Source organism: Oncorhynchus nerka, linkage group LG24 (assembly GCF_034236695.1).
Source record: "Oncorhynchus nerka isolate Pitt River linkage group LG24, Oner_Uvic_2.0, whole genome shotgun sequence".
NCBI lineage: Eukaryota > Metazoa > Chordata > Actinopteri > Salmoniformes > Salmonidae > Oncorhynchus > Oncorhynchus nerka.
In genome coordinates this window covers 75,900,292-75,919,144 of record NC_088419.1, presented here as the reverse complement: position 1 = coordinate 75,919,144, position 18,853 = coordinate 75,900,292, and the positions used below count along the sequence as shown (strand labels likewise).

General features: G+C 43.6%; 2 protein-coding genes across 5 annotated transcripts in view; both read right to left on the bottom strand.

Annotated features, from left to right (window-relative positions):
* Positions 1-1,912, bottom strand: part of LOC115108589 (neurturin) — a 32,681-nt gene extending 30,769 nt beyond the window's left edge. The window contains exon 1 of the mRNA XM_029633108.2: positions 1,495-1,912. Within this exon, the coding sequence (XP_029488968.1) occupies positions 1,495-1,525 (31 nt within the window). The 5' untranslated portion in view covers positions 1,526-1,912. The remainder of the gene's footprint in view (positions 1-1,494) is intronic.
* A 13,686-nt stretch (positions 1,913-15,598) lies between these two features.
* Positions 15,599-18,853, bottom strand: part of LOC115108588 (CMP-N-acetylneuraminate-beta-1,4-galactoside alpha-2,3-sialyltransferase-like) — an 83,343-nt gene continuing 80,088 nt past the window's right edge. For all 4 annotated transcript variants that reach the window (XM_029633107.2, XM_029633106.2, XM_065009161.1 and 1 more), the window contains one exon: positions 15,599-17,176. In XM_029633107.2, coding sequence (XP_029488967.1) covers positions 17,072-17,176 — 105 coding nt within the window. In that variant the 3' untranslated portion in view covers positions 15,599-17,071. The remainder of the gene's footprint in view (positions 17,177-18,853) is intronic.

Sequence of the window (18,853 nt, the reverse complement as noted above, 5' to 3'; positions counted from 1 at the left end):
ATCCTTTGCAACACTGCAAGATTTTAAATTCAGAGGAAAGACTACTACTACAAACGAATTGCCTTCCTTTCAAATGAAACAATCCCACCATTATTAATGCATTTTATCTGGTAAGAGGATAGCGATATAATTTACTGCCTACATGAAGAGGCCATAGTTCCATGAGAGAGCAGACAATGGACTTATTCAACATTCTAGACACATTTGTAAAAATACCTTGAAAGGACAGATGGATGGAGAGAACGAGATAGATAGAGAGAGAGAGAGAAGCTTGATGGTGATTTGCTCCAGCCTCAAGTAACTGCAGATAACATGCACTGTCCACACCTAGGACCTGGGTAAACCCATTTTGAACTTTAAAATAGCCTATTTTTCTAATGCAATTTTCAGCTTGGTTTCATCCATCAGTAAAAACACTCATGTTAGAAGAAAAACAAGCTTGTCAACTTGATACACATGTCAAGTAAAAAATAGCTAACATTAAAATGAAAATGACAAAGGTGAACAAATTAACATCCACACCAATGAAACTGCCTCTTTAGAACTAAAATACTGCTCCGGACCCAGAGCTAAACAATTTAATCACACAAGTAGCAGGTGGTTTTTCGCCCTCTTTGGAAAACGCTTAAGAGGGTGTCGAGTTCAATATCACCACAGAGACTGACATATGCGACCAGGACAATAAAGTGACCTGACGATGGATGAAACAAACAGCCTGAAATCACAATTTCTCCATGCACCAGTCGGTCCTGCACTCGCTCCAACGAATATCCTTCCATGATTCCCATGCATTTACGCATATGTGGTATATGTATATTGTACTATCCAACTATCTAATAAAATAATTTTGACTTTGTAGGTATTTAACATCTCTTTCGTTGACAGTGATTTCTTGGTAGACATTCTTTAAAATCTCTGCATTTCAAATTAGAAGAGGAATATATTATTATTTATTTTTTGCACCCAAGTGGATAAATGTTTTAGAAACACAAACATGCATACAGAAAAATAACACAACTATACAATTTGTACTGAATGTAATTAAAGTTTGATTGTTTATTATCAATAACTTTATTATTATGTTAATATTATTGGTATATTACTAATATTGTCATTATTATGACCACCATTATCATTCGTTGTAGTAATAAATTACAATTATTATGTAGACGAAGTAGGATTAGCATTTCTGTCAGAGTTAGATACATATAAATATAAACTAATATAGGTTGGATTACAAGTCAAAGGACTTGGCACAAAGTCAAATGATCATTACAGAGCGCAGCTGAAGGGAGTCCAATTCATGCCGCGCAGGAGTTTGAACATGACTGCAATAACTAGTCGGCAATTACTGACATATTATATCGGCTACATCGACATTGTTTGCTTGTGTGTGGTAATTTAAAACATTAAACTTTGCTGTAAGCAAAAACAAACATTAAACATAGATTATACAATTAGCCAACAAAACAATAGTGTTTATTTTAATCTTACCTTCACCGACTCCGACAACCTTCCCAATCATGGACGTGTGTGTGAGCAGACAAATATCAACCTTATAAGACCAAAACAATCTAAATGCAATTGCACTTTATTCCTTAGAAATATTTCTCTGGATTCCTCTCTTACATACACTGGCATACTTGCGCAATCTTAATTTTAATTAAAAATATGCAGCCAAAGTTTTCTGAAAAACTTCCAGATAGACAGGCTATGATAAGAGTTCCATACAGAACTTCACTTGATCATGGGATTCTCTGTATGTTCCACAATGGATGCGCCCGAGATGCGTTATGGTCCGCGTCACAGGTATCGTTCTCATTGAATAGAAATAGTCTCCCTCTTTCTTCACTGAAAACTGCAGATGTTAGTGTTAAATTGTAGCTCCAAATACAGATGTGAGTTGGCTCAGGTTTTTTAAAGCCTGGGGTGGTGTCAAATTCCACCGTCTATCACATGATCCCAGCCCACAATAGCCTACACAGGTTGCTTTCTGTGAAATGACACTCAATTTACAAACGCTCATGATTAGGCCTACTTACTATTTCGGTTCCTTATTTTAATCTCTACATTAACTTGATTCCGTATATCGTTCTTCTACGTCCAAAGTTGACCCGGTTCAGTTAGAATGGTTGGCGTGTCCCATTTAGATTCCAAAGGATCGCGCGCGTGCGGCGGTGTCTATTAACTGCGCATGTTAAATGAGTACTAGAAGGCAACCTATAGGAGAGAGCTGTACACCCATTTCATGAGAGTCAAATGCAACCACACTGCTGGTATTAACTTTACACACTGCACTGCAGTACTTGTATAATGTGTTATCTCATGAAAACAATGAAACCGACAAAATGACCCATGACAATCATAATTTGACATCTAGTAACATGTAGAATTGTTGTAGAATTGTCTTCTCGTTTAGCCTGTTGAATGACCCTTGTGATCGTTTATCATATCAGTAGCCTACTTGCTTGACATAATAAACTTAAACAAAGGTACTTTGTTTTAAAATAGGTTGAATTTCAAGTGTTTTTTAAAATATTTTTTTACAATCCATGTACAATTACTTGATGCCTAATCAATACCCACACTTTTCTATGTGACCGCAATTGGCCCAATGCTTGTTTCTAAGATAAGGCCATTCAAACCACCAGTCACACACTTAACAATTGATAAAACAAACCTCAGTAATGAGCCAGGCTACGTCCCAAATGGCAACCTATTCCCTATATAGTGCACTATGGGCCCTGGTCAAAAATAGTGCACTAAAAAGGGAATAAGGTGGCATTTGGGATGGAAACTTTCATGACCAAACTTCCCGCAAGCGACTGGGGTGCAATCTGAATCTCAAGCTTTAGAGGTGTTATCAAGATTGGCCTGGAATCCAACCCACCCGACTGGCTACAAGGCCAGGGCCAGCCAGCTCTGAACTCTACATGTCTGTCCCAAATGGCACCCTATTTCCTATGTTTTGCACTACTTTTAACCAGAACCCATAGGTCTCTGATCAGAAGTAGTGCACTATATAGGGAATAGGAGGCTAAGGAGACCATTTGGAACACAAACTAAACCTCTTTTCCAGATTGTGGATCTCTTCTCCACCTCAGGAGCACGAAGCCATAGCATCTTCAGTCCAGGCGGTGCCAAACAGCAGATTAAAGCCCCACAGAGGGTTGCCTTCTTTGGGCAGCGATGGATGCTGACTGGCTCACTGGGTGCTGCTGGTGCTTGACCCAGCCACACTCCGCTGGCCGAGCTTTGGTCAGCCTGGGAGGCTGCCTGACAGGGTGAGACCAGCCAACGTGCCATCCTGCCTGGAGCTAGGGCATGGAGACAGGACAGGAGGCTGACTGGTGCTTGACTGGGGCACTGGGGCAGGAGACAGAAGGGCTCACAGGGGCACTGAGGAGTGACTCCAGGCCACGCTGCTGACTCTGAGGCCAGGTCTTTATTCAGGATTGCCCAGAGAACAGCATCAGCATGACCAAAACAACCTCTTAAGCCAAAAATGTATAAAGCTTGAATTGTATTCAGTATCCTCACTGTGTGGTGGGTTATGGGTCACATGTGACTGTGGAGGGGTTGGACAGGGGCAGCAGGCAGTCCTGGACTGTGAGTCTTAGACTAGTGTTGTGGTCTATAGAGCCATGAGGAGCTAGTTGGATACCTGCAGCAGTCCTGGACTTTGACCAGTGAGTAGTGTTGTGGTCTATAGAGCCATGAGGAGCTAGTTGACCCTTGCAGCAGTCCTGGACTGTGACCAGTGAGTAGTGTTGTGGTCTGAAGACCTGGCAGCAGCTCTGGGCCTTTTCTCATTTGGGCAAAAGTCCATTCTCCACCCTCTCTCCTTCGTCTTCTCTTCTCCATGACCCCGAAACCGATAAGTGTTCAAGGAGATGCCATTTCATTAGTAGGCAAACGGAAGAGCGTCCTCCCCTGCTTTATAGCCTTTCATTGAGGATATTCATGTGTATCCTATCTGAGTCCTTTGTGGAAAAGGTTTGAAATCTGCCACACGCCATTGGAATCAGCTTTTGTTTTGTCGGAGGAGAAAAGCATGCACACGATTAAAAACAATAAAATGTTTTGTGAAACTAACTTCAATTATTTTGATCACTTTACACATTTAATTTGGGATCCACCCTGTAAATTTAATTTGCCTGATGTGGAGAAGGAGTCTCATTTCATACAAACGCATTTTTATCCACGTTCCCTTTCCTAGCCGCCTATCCTCTAATTCCTTTGGACCTTTTTCAAAAGGAGGCGAGAGAGGACAGAGGACAACGGAGTTTAGCAAATCCAATTGAGAAAAGGCCCTGGACACACTGTGACTGGTGTGGTCCAAAGTAGAGGTCGGCCGATTATGATACCGATTATTGGAGGACCATATTGGAGGACCATAAACGCCAATACCGATTAATCGGACAATTTTTTTATTTGTAATAATGACAATTACAACAATACTGAATGAACACTTATTTTAACTTCATATAATACATCAATAAAATCAATTTAGCCTCAAGTAAATAATGAAACATGTTCAATTTGGTTTACATAATGCAAAAATAAAGTGTTAGAGAAGAAAGTAAAAGTGCAATATGTTCCATGTAAAATATTTGCCATGTAAGAAAGCTCACGTTTCAGTTCCTTGCTCAGAACATGAGAACATATGAAAGCTGGTGGTTCCTTTTAACATGAGTCTTTAATATTCCCAGGTAAGAAGTTTTAGGTTGCAGTTATTATAGGACTATTTCCATCTATACCATTTGTATTTCATTAACCTTTGACTATTTGATGTTCTTATAGGCACTTTAGTATTGCCAGTGTAACAGTATAGCTTCCGTCCCTCTCCTCACTCCTCCCTGGGCTCGAAACAGCAACAAAATGACAATTAGCGCCATTTAACTTCGGTTACACGAGCCTCATCTCGGGAGTTGATAGGCTTGAAGTCATAAACAGCGCAATGCTTCACGCACAACGAAGAGTTGCTGGCAAAACGCACGAAAGTGCTGTTTCAATGATGTGTTTACGCGCCTGCTTCTGCCTACCACCGCTCAGTCAGATTATATGCAACGCAGGACACGCTAGATAATATGTAGTAATATCATCAACCATGTGTAGTTAACTAGTGATTATGATTGATTGTTTTTTAAAAGATAAATGTAATGCTAGCTAGCAACTTACCTTGGCTTACTGCATTTGCGTACCATCTCCTTGTGGAATGCAATGAGGCAGGTCGTTATTGCGTTGGACTAGTTAACTGTAAGGTTGCAAGATTGGAATCCCCCGAGCTGACAAGGTGAAAATCTGTCGTTCTGCCCCTGAAAAAGGCAGTTAACCCACGGTTCCTAGGCCGTCATTGAAAATAAGAATGTGTTCTTAACTGACTTGCCTAGTTAAATAAAGATTAAATAAAGGTGTAAAAAAATAAATAATTAAATCGCCGCCCCAAAATACCGATTTCCGATTGTTATGAAAACATGAAATCGGCCCTAATTAATCGGCCATTCCGATTAATCGGTAGACCTCTTGTCCAAAGGCATAAGAACCTAGATCAAATCAAATCAAATCACATTTTATTAGTCACATGCGCCGAATACAACAGGTGTAGTAGACCTTACAGTGAAATGCTTACTTACTAACCAGCAATGCAGTAAAAAAAAAAAAAAAATTAAAATAAGAATAAGAAATAAAAGTAACAAGCAATTAAAGAGCAGCAGTAAAAAAACAATAGCGAGACTATATACAGGGGGTTACCGGTACAGAGTCAATGTGCAGGGGCGCCGGTTAGTTGAGGTAATATGTACATGTGGGTAGAGTTATTAAAGTGACTATGCATAGATGATGACAACAGAGAGTAGCAGCAGTGTAATGGGGGGGGATTTGACCTCTGGACTGTTCTTGTGTAGTGGTTTAGAGGTATGAGGACCTAGTTGACCTCTGGACTGTTCTTGTGTAGTGGTTTAGAGGTATGAGGACCTAGTTGACCGCTAGACTGTTCTTGTGTAGTGATTAGAGGTATGAGGACATAGTTAACCTCTGGACTGTACTTGTATAGTGGTTTAGAGGTGTGAGGACCTAATTGACCTCTAGACTGTTCTTGGGTAGTGGTTTAGAGGTGTGAGGACCTAGTTGACCTCTGCTCATAGGGTGAAAATTAATGATGGCCTCCAGCAATGATGACACTCCTAAAAGTCCTAAAAGCCAGCCAGGCACCCAGGAGGCCATACTGCCTTGCACTGACCCATAGCAGGGAGCCTGGTCCTGCCCAGCCCACACAGGCCCTCCCTGCTCTGGCCTGGCCCAGGCACTAAGCAAACATGGGCCCACCTGCTCCGTCTCTGGGGTTTCAGACATTCAGCTAGCCCACCTCCCATCCACCTCCATCAGAAGTTCAGATCTCCCTCCCAACATTTCCCAAGCCTCTCTCTGCTCCTATAGCCTCCTACTGTAAGAGCAACCTGCTGATTAAATTCACATGTTCTAACACGGACCAATGACCATTAATTAATGTTCTCAGTGCTTTCCAGGCCATAAAACACAAGTGGACTTCCCTATGGATACAATTAACCTTCCCTCCCTCTCTACAGAAATGATGGCTGAACCCTTCAAAAGAAATTGATGACCGAAATAATTTTATTCCAAATAGCCATTTAAACTCAATTTGGCCTCTGTCAGAGTGATGTATTTTCAGGCGTATGGAATTCAGCTGGAACAACACAGAGCTCATAGACTGTCCCAAATGGAACCATATTCCCTACATAGTGCCCTATTTTTGACTAAGCCCTAGTCAAAAGTAGTGCACTATACCGGAAATAGGGTGCCATTTGGGATATAATCACGGACTCTGGATGGATAGCAGGAGGGGAATAGGATCCCGACCGGGTGTGTGTGCACAAACCGAGACCTGGGTTTGTATTTAAATGGGGAGATAGTTATTTGATGTCGTTTTCTTTTAAAGCTAGTTTTCTTTTAATATTTTGTTGTTGTTTGTTTTTAGACCTTTCCCCGATCCTGATCCAGCATGCTTTTTCATTCCTTTTAAGACCAAGGGAACTATTACAAAACAGCAGAGACATATTGATCTCTGTAACGATCGTTGTCGGAATGAGACCAAGGTGCAGGGTGGTACGTGTTCTCGAAGCAGGGACTGTTTGTTTCGAGCATGTTGAGCACAGTGCCACACTGCTAACCCACACATGTATCTTTAGTCATGGCCAATTAAAACTGAGGAGAAGAGAATGATTTTGAATCCTGATAGAGAGGTCACAGTAGCAGTATTAATAGGTTGATGACACATATCTAATCTAACAAAGCTTGATATTTACTGATCATTCCTCCACTCCAAAATTACCACACTCTTTGCATCTAAAACACAACATGACACTGGAATTAACCTGTGGCTAAGGTCCTTAGTGTCAAGCCCCCTGCAGTGCCAAGCATGTGTGTCCATCCACATATACCAGCATGGTTTCTCTCTATGAGGAAACGTGTAATTTTGGCATCTGAGTAAGGCTCATAATGGCACTGGAGGACTACATTTAGAGCTTTATCTAATGTGGCCTCTTGGCCTGTTCCTGTGGTGAGGTGGGGTTAGAGGTTAGGGGTCAAGAGTGTCTGGGTGGCCAGGCATGGCCCCCTGGATCTCCTGTTGCTAAAGCTTCCAGGTTCTTCAGCTCTCCTGCTGATTCACAGCATCCTGGTCTTGTGAAGGGGTTGGTGATCAGAGGATTTCTCCCAGGCATGGGTGGTTGCGAGCCTGTTCATTATTCATATATACCGTTTGGCATTGCTTGTATTATAACAGCATGCCCTTGTAAAATACTGTGGGTTAAGTACAGAACCCAGCAAGCACAAACAAACACACTGTATGCTTATTACTCACATTGCCGGAGTGAGGGAGAGAGAAAGAGGAGCGTGAGAGAAGTCTTTGTGAATAGGCATGATGGACAGGAACTCTCTCTCTCCTAGATGTAGCGTAGTGATTCCACTCCACTGAGCTAGGCACACAGTGAGCCACTCCGTCTATTTCTGGAGAGCATACTAAATGTGAAGATATCTCTAAAGCACCTGGCAACCTGAGAAAACAAGCAGTAGATCAGCGTGGCAAAAGAGGATCGCTGAACAAACCTGGTCCACATTACACATACACCACTAATGAGTTTCTATCAGATCTTCATGCAGTGATTACATGCATCATTTGTTCTAGAACACATCATGTTCTAGAATCTATTCTGTCAGTTCCTGAAGTATAATACAAATTATAATCAGAAAACAGAATGTTATTTCTCATGGCGGCTATATAACAGCAATGGGAGTACAGACGTGTAGTGACCAGACCACCTGTTTCTCTGTCTGTCTTCTGTCCCTATTGCAGATGTGAGCTGGGTATGTGTGTGTCTACGCTCATGGGTCTCTAAAATCCCCTTGTGGTTTGCTGTGGGCCTGCTGGGTCTGCTAACGTAAACACTCTTCTCTGGAACACAACTGAGTGAGTGCTGGCTTTGGGATGCTGATGTTTCACAGAGTAAAATGTGTAATAACATTAATTCAATAAACATTGTACCTGGGGAGTGAGAAGGAGCACGCCTCCTCTTAGGCTGTAGAAGGGACAAGGAGACCCAAGATGACATGAAAAACCACAGCTGTGAAATGACATAAAGAAGGGGACTAGAAAATAAACCTCTCCAGCATCCCAGCCTCAGTCCCAGACATTTCCCATGCATGCATCGGGGACAGAGAGAGAGAGATCGTTATGGAGAGAAAGAGAGAGGAGGGAGATAGAGGGAGGCAGAGAAAAGGAAAAAGGAGCAACATGTTTTCCATCGCAAGTGTTCCCACGTCTCCCATTTTTGAGTAAACTTTTTTTTTGGTCAGCGTTGCAGCAGCCATGGGTATATCCAGTGCAGATGCAGTGTCAGTTAAAATAAAAGGGTGTGGAACCTGAGACTGCACAGACACACTCCACTGGAAAACAGTGCAGGGGCAGACCAAAACCCTGCCTCACTCAGGGTCTAATTAAAACAAAATGATGGGAACCACCGACAAGAACCAGGGCTCGTATTTCAGGTCAGACAGAAGAAGGAATCAAAAGAAGATCAAAAGGCTTGGGAGCAGCAACAGAACCCCGTCTGGCCTGCTGGTGGTATGTGAGAGCTGTCCCCCGGTGTCCCCTCCCAGCTCAGACCAGAGGCCACCTACATAGAGTAGAGAAGAGCAGACCACCTGTCTGTGTGCAGTCTACCAAGCCCCAGCACCCCACCCCTGAACACATGTGCACACACATGCACGCACGCACGCACACAGTGACAGACCATGTCCAGGTCAAGGATCCAGCTCTTTAAATAGTGTACACCTGCCTGTTGTGTCCATAGCAGAGCTGTCTGTGATCTCACACACTTTCTAAATCTGGGTACTATTTACAGCAGATGCTACAAGCATATTAAAACCATTGGAAGATCTGGCTGCCAGCATTCTTAGAGAGTTGCATGCTGTTGTTGGGTTGTTGTCTAGTACTGTAGCTGCTGGTTTGGATTCTAGTTGAGTTTTTTGGTTGTCTATATTGAGTCCATATATTTTCAAGATACATCTACAGTATGTATATTGGTGTGTAGATCATCAAATCTAAATGTATCTAATCTATTCCAATCTAAGATCACTAGTCTTCTTTTATGACCATTACAGTAAACCACTAACGAGAAATCATATATTTTATTACTGTAGTTACCATGGTGTTTCTGAATAGAAAACAACACAGCAGACCTTGTGTGTGATTTATCTGATCATCTACTGTCTAGGACAGGGCTCCTGGAGAGCTACCCTCCTTTAGGTTATGCATGAGGGTGCCTCTCCAGGAACAGGGTTGGCATTAAAACCTACAGGAGGGTGGCTCTCCAGGAACAAGGTTGGAGTTAAAACCTACAGGAGGGTGGGCTCTCCAGGAACAGGATTGGTGTTAAAACCTACAGGAGGGTTGCTCTCCAGGAACAGGGTTGGCATTAAAACCTACAGGAGGGTGGCTCTCCAGAAACAGGGTTGGAGTTAAAACCTACAGGAGCGTGGCTCTCCTGGAACAGGGTTGGAGTTAAAACCTACAGGAGGGTGGGTTCTCTCGGAACAGGGTTGGCGTTAAAACCTTCTGGAGGTTCACTCTCCAGGAACAGGGTTAGAGTGAAAATCTACTGGAGGGTAGCTCTCCGGGAACAGGATTGGTGTTAAAACCTACAGGAGGGTAGCACTCTAAGAACAGGGTTGGAGTGAAAACCTAAAGGAGGGTGAGCTCTCCGGGAAGAGGATTGTCATTAAAACCTACAGGAGGGTGGGCTCTCCAGGAACAGGGCTGGAGTAAAAACCTACAGGAGGGTATCTCTCCAGGAACAGAGTTGGAGTGAAAACCTACAGGACGGTAGCTCTCCAGGAACAGAGTTGGAGTGAAAACCTACAGGACGGTAGCTCTCCGGGAACAGGGTTGGAGTGAAAACCTACAGGAGGATGGGCTCTCCAGAAACAGGGCTAGAGTAAAAACCTACAGGAGGGTGGGCTCTCCAGGAACAGGGTTGGAGTAAAAACCTACAGGAGGGTGGGCTCTCCGGGAACAGGGCTGGAGTAAAAACCTACAGGAGGGTGGGCTCTCCAGGAACAGGGTTGGAGTAAAAACCTACTTGAGGGTGGGCTCTCCAGGAACAGGGTTGGAGTAAAAACCTACAGGAGAGTGGGCTCTCCAGGAACAGGGTTGGAGTAAAAACCTACAGGAGGGTGGGCTCTCCAGGAACAGGGTTGGTAAAAACCTACAGGAGGGTGGGCTCTCCAGGACCAGGGTTGGAGTATAAACCTACAGGAGGGTGGGATCTCCAGGAACAGTTTTGGAGTAAAAACCTACAGGAGGATGGGCTCTCCAGGAACAGGGTTGGAGTAAAATCCTACAGGAGGGTGGGCTCTCCAGGAACAGGGTTGGAGTAAAATCCTACAGGAGGGTGGGATCTCCAGGAACAGGGTTGGAGTAAAATCCTACAGGAGGGTGGGCTCTCCAGGAACAGGGTTGGAGTAAAATCCTACAGGAGGGTGGGCTCTCCAGGAACAGGGTTGGTAAAAACCTACAGGAGGGTGGGCTCTCCAGGACCAGGGTTGGAGTATAAACCTACAGGAGGGTGGGATCTCCAGGAACAGTTTTGGAGTAAAAACCTACAGGAGGGTGGGCTCTCCAGGAACAGGGTTGGAGTAAAATCCTACAGGAGGGTGGGCTCTCCAGGAACAGGGTTGGAGTAAAATCCTACAGGAGGGTGGGATCTCCAGGAACAGGGTTGGAGTAAAATCCTACAGGAGGGTGGGCTCTCCAGGAACAGGGTTGGAGTAAAATCCTACAGGAGGGTGGGCTCTCCAGGAACAGGGTTGGAGTAAAAACCTACAGGAGGGTGGGCTCTCCAGGAACAGGGTTGGAGTAAAATCCTACAGGAGGGTGGGCTCTCCAGGCACAGAGTTGGAGAGTACTGATCTAGGACATCCATTCTACTTCAAAGTAAAAGAGAAGAAAATACAAATGTGGTCCACTAAACACAGCTTGTAACATGTTCGGAAGTAGAGTGCAATGTTTTTAAGATCTCATAACATTTATTAGCAGAATAATTGCGATATGTTGGCGCTAGGATCCTTCAGCCAAAGTGTCCATTACATGGTGCACACTGTTAACAAGCCAATTTATACTGTAGCAGGCTCCAAATAATCTCATGAAAACATACTCATAGCCTGCATCACAAATGACAACCTATTCCTTATAGACTGTATGTAGTGCACTACGGTTGACCAGGGCCTATAGGGTATTGGTCAAAAATAGGGCACTATATAGGGAACAGGGTGTCATTTGGGACGCATCCATAGGGACTGCATCCAAGACGAGCCAAGACAAGAATACAAATCTCAACCATAACTATACTGAGCAAAAATCTAAACACAACATGTAAAGTGTTTCATGAGCTGAAATAAAAGATGCCAGAAATGTTCCATATGCACAAAAAGCTTTCACTAAAATGTTGTGCACAAATGTGTTTACACCCCTGTTAGTTTGCATTTCTCCATTGCCAAGGTAATCCATACACCTGACAGGTGTGGCATATCAAGAAGCATATTAAACATAATGACCATTGCACAGGTGCACCTTGTGCTGTTAACAATAAAAGGCCACTCTAAAATGTGCCCGAGGCCCATTGTGAGGCCCATTTTTGTAATGGTATTTCTGACCAACAGATGTATATCTGTATTCCCAGTCATATAAAATCCATAGATTAGGGCCTAATGAATTTATTTCAATTGTCTGATTTCCTCATATGAACTGTAACTCGGTAAAAATCTATCAAATTGTTGCATGTTGCATTTATATTTTTGTTCAGTATACAATGCATTCGGAAAGTATTCAGACCCCTTGACTTTTTCCACATTTTGTTACATTACAGCCTTATTCTAAAATAATGACAAAGTGAAAACAGGTTTTTGGACATTTTTGCAAATGTATTAAAATAAAAAACTGAAATACCTTATTTACAGTATTCAGACCCTTTGCTATGAGACTCTAAATTGAGCTGAGGTGCATCCTGTTTCCCTTGATCAACCTTAAGATGTTTCTACAACTTGATTGGAGTACACATGTGGTAAATTCAATTGGTTGGACATGATTTGGAAAACACACATCTGTCTATATAAGCTCCCACAGTTGACAGTGCATGTCAGAACAAAAACCAAGCCATGATTTAGAAGGAATTGTCCTTAGAGCTCCAAGACAGGATTATGTCAAGGCACAGATCTGGGGAAGGGTACCAAAACATTTCTGCAGCATTGAAGGTCCCCACAAACACAGTGGCCTCCATCATTCTTAAATGGAATAAGTTTGGAACACCTAAGACTCTTCCTAGAGCTGGCTGCTGGGCCAAACTGAGCTATCGGGGTGAAGGGCCTTGGTCAGGGAGGTGACCAAGAACCCGATGGTCTCTGACTGAACTCCAGAGTTCCTCTGTGGAGATGGGAGAATCTTCCAGAAGGACAACCATCTCTGTATCACTCTACCAATCAGGCCATTATGTTAGAGTGGCCAGACAGAAGCCACTCCTCAGTAAAAGGCACATGACAGCTCGCTTAGAGTTAGCCAAAAGGCACCTAAACGACTCAGACCATGAGAAACAAGATTCTCTGGTCTGATGAAACCAAGTTGAACTCTTTGGCCTAAATGTCAAGCGTCACGTCTAGAGAAAACCTGGCACCATCCCTACGGTGAAGCATGGTGGTGGCAGCATCATGCTGTGGGGATGTTTTTCAGCGGCAGGGACCGGGAGACTAGTCAGGATCGAGGAAAAGAGGAACGGAGCAAAGAACAGAGAGATCCTTGATGAAAACCTGCTCCAGAGCACTTAGGACCTCAGACTGGGGCGAAGGTTCACCTTCCAACAGGAAAATGACCCAGAGCACACAGCCAAGACAACGCAGGAGTGGCTTTGGGACAAGTCTCTGGATGTCCTTTGTGTTTTAATTCATTATGGATCCCCATTAGCTGCTGCCAAAGCAGCTAACATCTCTGAAGAGAGCTGAAAATAGATGTGCTCCTACTCTCCCCATCCAACCTGACAGAGCTTGAGAGGATCTGCAGAGATGATTGGGAGAAACTCCCCAAATAAAGGTGTGTCAAGCTTGTAGCGTCATACCCAAGAAGACTCGAGGCTGTAATCACTGCCAATGGTGCTTCAACAAAGTACTGAGTAAAGGGTATGAATACTTATGCAAATGTGATATTTCCAGAGTTTTTATATATACATTTGCACACTTCTAAAAACCTGTTTTTACTTTGTCATTACGGGGTATTATGTGTAGATTGATGAGGGGGGGGGGGACAATTTAATACATTTTAGAATAAGGCTGTAATGTAACAAAATGTAGAACAAGTCAAGGGGTCTGAATACTTTCCAGATGCACTGTATATGTAACACCTATCCCTGACCTTATCCATATACTGTAGCTCAGGCTCGGACTCAAAACCAACCTTTTTACTAGCAGCAATAACCCTAGCTTTGGTCCAGGGAGTTTACATGCCTTCTTTAAGACGCATGTAACGCTCTGGACCAGAGCTACAATAATCCCGACATTGACCCCAGTCACCCTGCACCTTGACAGTCTTCTAAGCGTGGACTCAAACTATAAACATAGCCTTAGAGCCAAGTCTGCAATGAGATAAACAGCCACACACTACATTGATTTCTCTATCCATGTGAAATCTTTGAAGTCTCTCTTTCATGACTCACAGCAGAAGAATGTCATATGAGGTGAAATCACTTTAATAAACTGAAGTTGTCTCTGTCTCAAACGGCACCCATAGGCCTCTGGTCAAAAGCAGTGCACTATATAAGGAAAAGGGTGCCATTTGGGACACACACCTAGTGTTGTGTAAGGGTGGCCCTCGATAACTATTTTAGCCATTAAGGCAGCACTCCTAAGTCCAACAGAAGTGAACAGACATTCCTTTTGGAATAGCAAACTCCAGCTTTCAGCAGACTTCAGCCTCTCCCGGCTTCTCCTGTTTCTCTCTACAGAGGTGAGATAAATTGAGTCCCTGTTGGACTGGTGTTATGGTGCCACAGCTGTCTAACCTGTCTGAGCCACAGCTCTCTCTAACTAACCTGATCTAACTTGCAGACCAAATGGTTGGGTTGGACTCTCCCTCCTGGCTGAAGGCAATACAAGCTTGGTAACACCTCTGACTCATTACAAAAAAGCTATAGTTACAACGCAATAGTAACCATGGCAAAACAAATTTCCGCTTGCACACACACACACACACACACACACACACACACACACACACACACACACACACACACACACACACACACCAGTGGTTAGTCTCAAAGAGTTGAGATGGTCAGTAATCTGTTCCCAGGATACTGTTCTGTTGTTGGCAGTCTCCAACGTGTGGAACATAGAACATTCCCTGTCCTTGGCCTTTTCCCCACAAATATCCTGCAAGAACCCACCCAAGAAAGCAGCAGACCTGGGTTCAGATGCTATTCGAAACCATCTCAACTATTTTATCATGCTTGATTGATCTTCCCTGACTTAATGGACCAATAGAATAGTCAAAAAATCTGCAAAACCTACCGAACTAGCACTCCAGGGAAGCTAGAGCAAACGCTGATAGACTGAAAGATTTCTAATAGTATTTGAACCCAGCTCACAACACAATGATGACTCAGCCCCACCAGTTACATTGACCATGTTTACCAGCACTCTCACATAAACACTGACTGTTTGTTGATGCCACTTAGTAGGACAAGAAAAGCTGAGATGATCTTTCTGATAAGGTGTATCCACTACTGGAATACATGGATGGGTGGGTGGAAAACATATAAACACAAACATATACTGTATCTAAACAACATGGCATTAGACAACAACACTGTTAGACATAGCTGTGTTGCAATATCAAATAGATGCTTTTTAAATGCAAAAAAAAGTTTAGGGAAGACAACAGTAGATATAATATTCAATTAAACATAAAAAACAGGAATATATAAACACATTTCATTACCTCTCTCCAGTTGTTTGCATTTCATAAAATGACAAGGGACAGAGTTATAATCTGCTTTATTTCATTTGTCAAACCATCTTGATGCACGACGCTCCATAGTGTAGTGACTGTGTGTCAGTGGAGGCTGCTGAGGGGAGGACGGCTCATAGTAATGACTGAATGGAGTCAATGGAATGGTATCAGGCATATGGTTTCCATGTGGTTGAAACAATTCCAGCCATTACTATGAGTCGTCCTCCCTCAGCAGCCTCCACTGCTGTGGATGAGCGATGAGAAATTCATGTGCTTTGGCTTGTGCATATGAGTAGAAAATAAGAGAATATGTGGCTGAACAGAGAACGGCGGTTAAGACACCATATATTATTGCTTAATAAATTACAATCCATTTTGGCAAAAATGAACAAAGAAATAAAACAAGACATTTAAAATTGATAAACCTCAATTGTTTAAACAACAACTGACAGTAGTAAGTAGTAACACTGATTATGTTTGCAGGCCATGCAGACTTGAAATAAAGTATGCATCCCAAATGGCACCCTATTCCCTATATAGTGCACAATGTTTGACCAGAGCCCTATAGACAAATACAACAGCATTAAGACCAGAGTAACAGTCTGAGACGTGATCCAGGACAGATGAGTGTTTGGGAAGCACACTGATGAACTGAGGACGACACAAAGCTCAGTGCTTCTGTGAAAATAAAACATGTTTATCCAGTGAGGGGGGTCGGTCACTCCTCACCCCCCATTTTTCCCCCTTTGTTCTTTGCAGAGGGGAACAAAGTAATCCCTCAAGGTAAATAATTTTTAAAAAGACAGAGAGGAACAAAGTAATCTTTCAAGGTAAATCATTTAAAAACATATCTTAAAGGGGGAAAGGAAGGTGTGGAGGGCTTCTAAACCATGAGCACCGGCCCTTCCGTCCACTTCCAGATACATTAGAAGCAGAATATGTATGTGCATTATTTGCTACCTGTCTGGAAACCTATTCGACTGAGCCCAGATAGAGGGCAATGCTGCCATTACAAGAGATGAATATATAACAGTGATGAGTACGTGGTGACAGAATACATTCAGGTATACTGTAGAAGTATGAGTAGAGGCATGTCCTTTATCCTTCTCCAGAGGTATTCTTGGCACAACCCATTATGTCCAGATTGTCAGTCCATCTTTTCATCAAACTGTAATGTCACACTGCAGCAAACCCTGAAACAGAATAGTGTGTAGCTCTCAGTGTTCCTAGAGAGTTCTAGCTCTCGGTTTTCTAGAGAATTCTAGAATGTTGTAGTTCTATCTCTCCAGTGTAGTGCAGGGATTATGCCATTTACCACAGTTCTCCTCTGTCAGAGCGAGAAACCCTTCAGAACCCTTCACCAGCCTTCTTTCCTGAATACAGTATGGCTCAGCCAGGGTTAGGGTTAGGTTGGGGGAACAGAGCAGGACTTCACAATGCTGCTTCTGTGTTTCTCCTCTATCTCTCTCTCTGTGACCTGGGATTGGCTGGATGTTGTCATCAGCATCCTGAGCCACAGATCCCATTGGTCAAGTCCTGTATAACCCCAGCCTTCACCAGCTTAATCAGGAACTCCTTCTCCTTAGAAATGTTGTGAGTCCAGGACTGTGAATAGGAGACAGACAGGGAGGAGAGGTGTGGATAGAGGGGGATGGAGGGAGGATAGAGGAGTACAAAGAAGAGAATGGTAGAGGAGAGGAGATGCAGAATAACAGGAGTGGGAGTGGACAGAGGAACAGAGGAAAACGGTAGGTACTTTACAGGAGATGCAGGTAAAAAGTCACATACTTTGGGAAGGGAGGCAGGGAGGATGTCAAAGCTGTTGCGTCCACATTTCTTTACTTTCAACTTTTGATCACAGAGATCAGTGGAGGTAAATGCCAGAGGTACAATAGTAACATAAAAGAAGACCTAAAGTAAACAGACTGTTGAGTTTGACAGTGAAACTATTGTCTTTTTAAAGGAGCTTTCTTCACTTACGGAGCTGCCCCTTAAAAACAGGGGATGAGAGGGAGAGACAATACCAGACGACTGACTGTACAACGTGGGACACTAAACGTGGGGTGTAAACCACTTTTATTGTGGGCTGTTGGATACAAAAGATAAGAGACAGAAAGAGATAACTGCTTTCTTGTCATGGCTTTACAAGCGAAATATGAAAACCATTCACCTCTCAAAATAGCAACGTCTGTGGCCAAAGATCTGAGGTTGGGAATGCCGGTATATGACGGACATTTATGGTGGGGAAACTAGTGTCATTACAGACTTGTTCAAAACACCTGTAGTATCAACCACGACCACTACTTTACAGGAGCGACCCATCCCTAAGAGCTGTTGTCATGCAGTTCAAAGGCAATATCTATAGCGTGTCTGGTCTCAAACCCCACCCTTTACCTCACTATCCTATATAACTGCCATACGTGTTCCATTGTTTACAGGACACGTTATCTGTAGAACCATGCTTAAAAGAGAGTGCTGTAGGCTAGACTGGCTATCTCAGGTAGAGTTGGTTCATGTTTGGAGCCTGTAGGGACAGCTGAGTGACTGACAGCTCAGAAGACAGAGGAGGGGATTGACTAGGGCTCCACATGCTTTCACCTGGTCCTCTGACTCTCTCTCTCGCTCTCTTTCTCTCTCTCTCAGCGCTTCACACTCCCTCCTCCCCACCCTCTCTCTCTCTCTCTCTCTCTCAGCGCTTCACACTCCCTCCTCCCCACCCCCTCTCTCTCTCTCTCTCTCTCTCTCTCTCTCTCTCTCAGCGCTTCACACTCCCTCCTCCCCACCCTCTCTCTCTCTCTCATCGCTTCACACTCCCTCCTCCCCACCCAGGGCTTCCCTCTAAAGAGTTAGGAAATCCTTCAGGCAGAGATTAGACAGACGGAACAAAACACACCTAAGCATAATATGTTAGAAGAATGCAGGATTCCAGGCACTTGATTTCTCAATAATATCTATAGGATATTTGTTCAGTCTTGCTTCATTTGGTCTTAGTGACTAATGCTGGTGTCATTATGAGGAGACTACGGTGATAGATGATTGAACAGTTGTATCTGTTCAGGACATGGCTGTGTGTGATCCATTCAGAGGGAGCTTAGCCTGCTGGACCGAGCCGTTCTACAGGCACAGACCCAAAGGTCTTTGAGTGTGAGGCCCAGCGGTCGTCTTGGATTGACAGCTTTACACTGGCCCTGGACTGGGTCACCCAGAGAGAGAATACTGTACTACCACAGCCCTCAATTATACATGCAAGGGGGTTGGAGGAGGGGCTGAGACAGGTTTGTG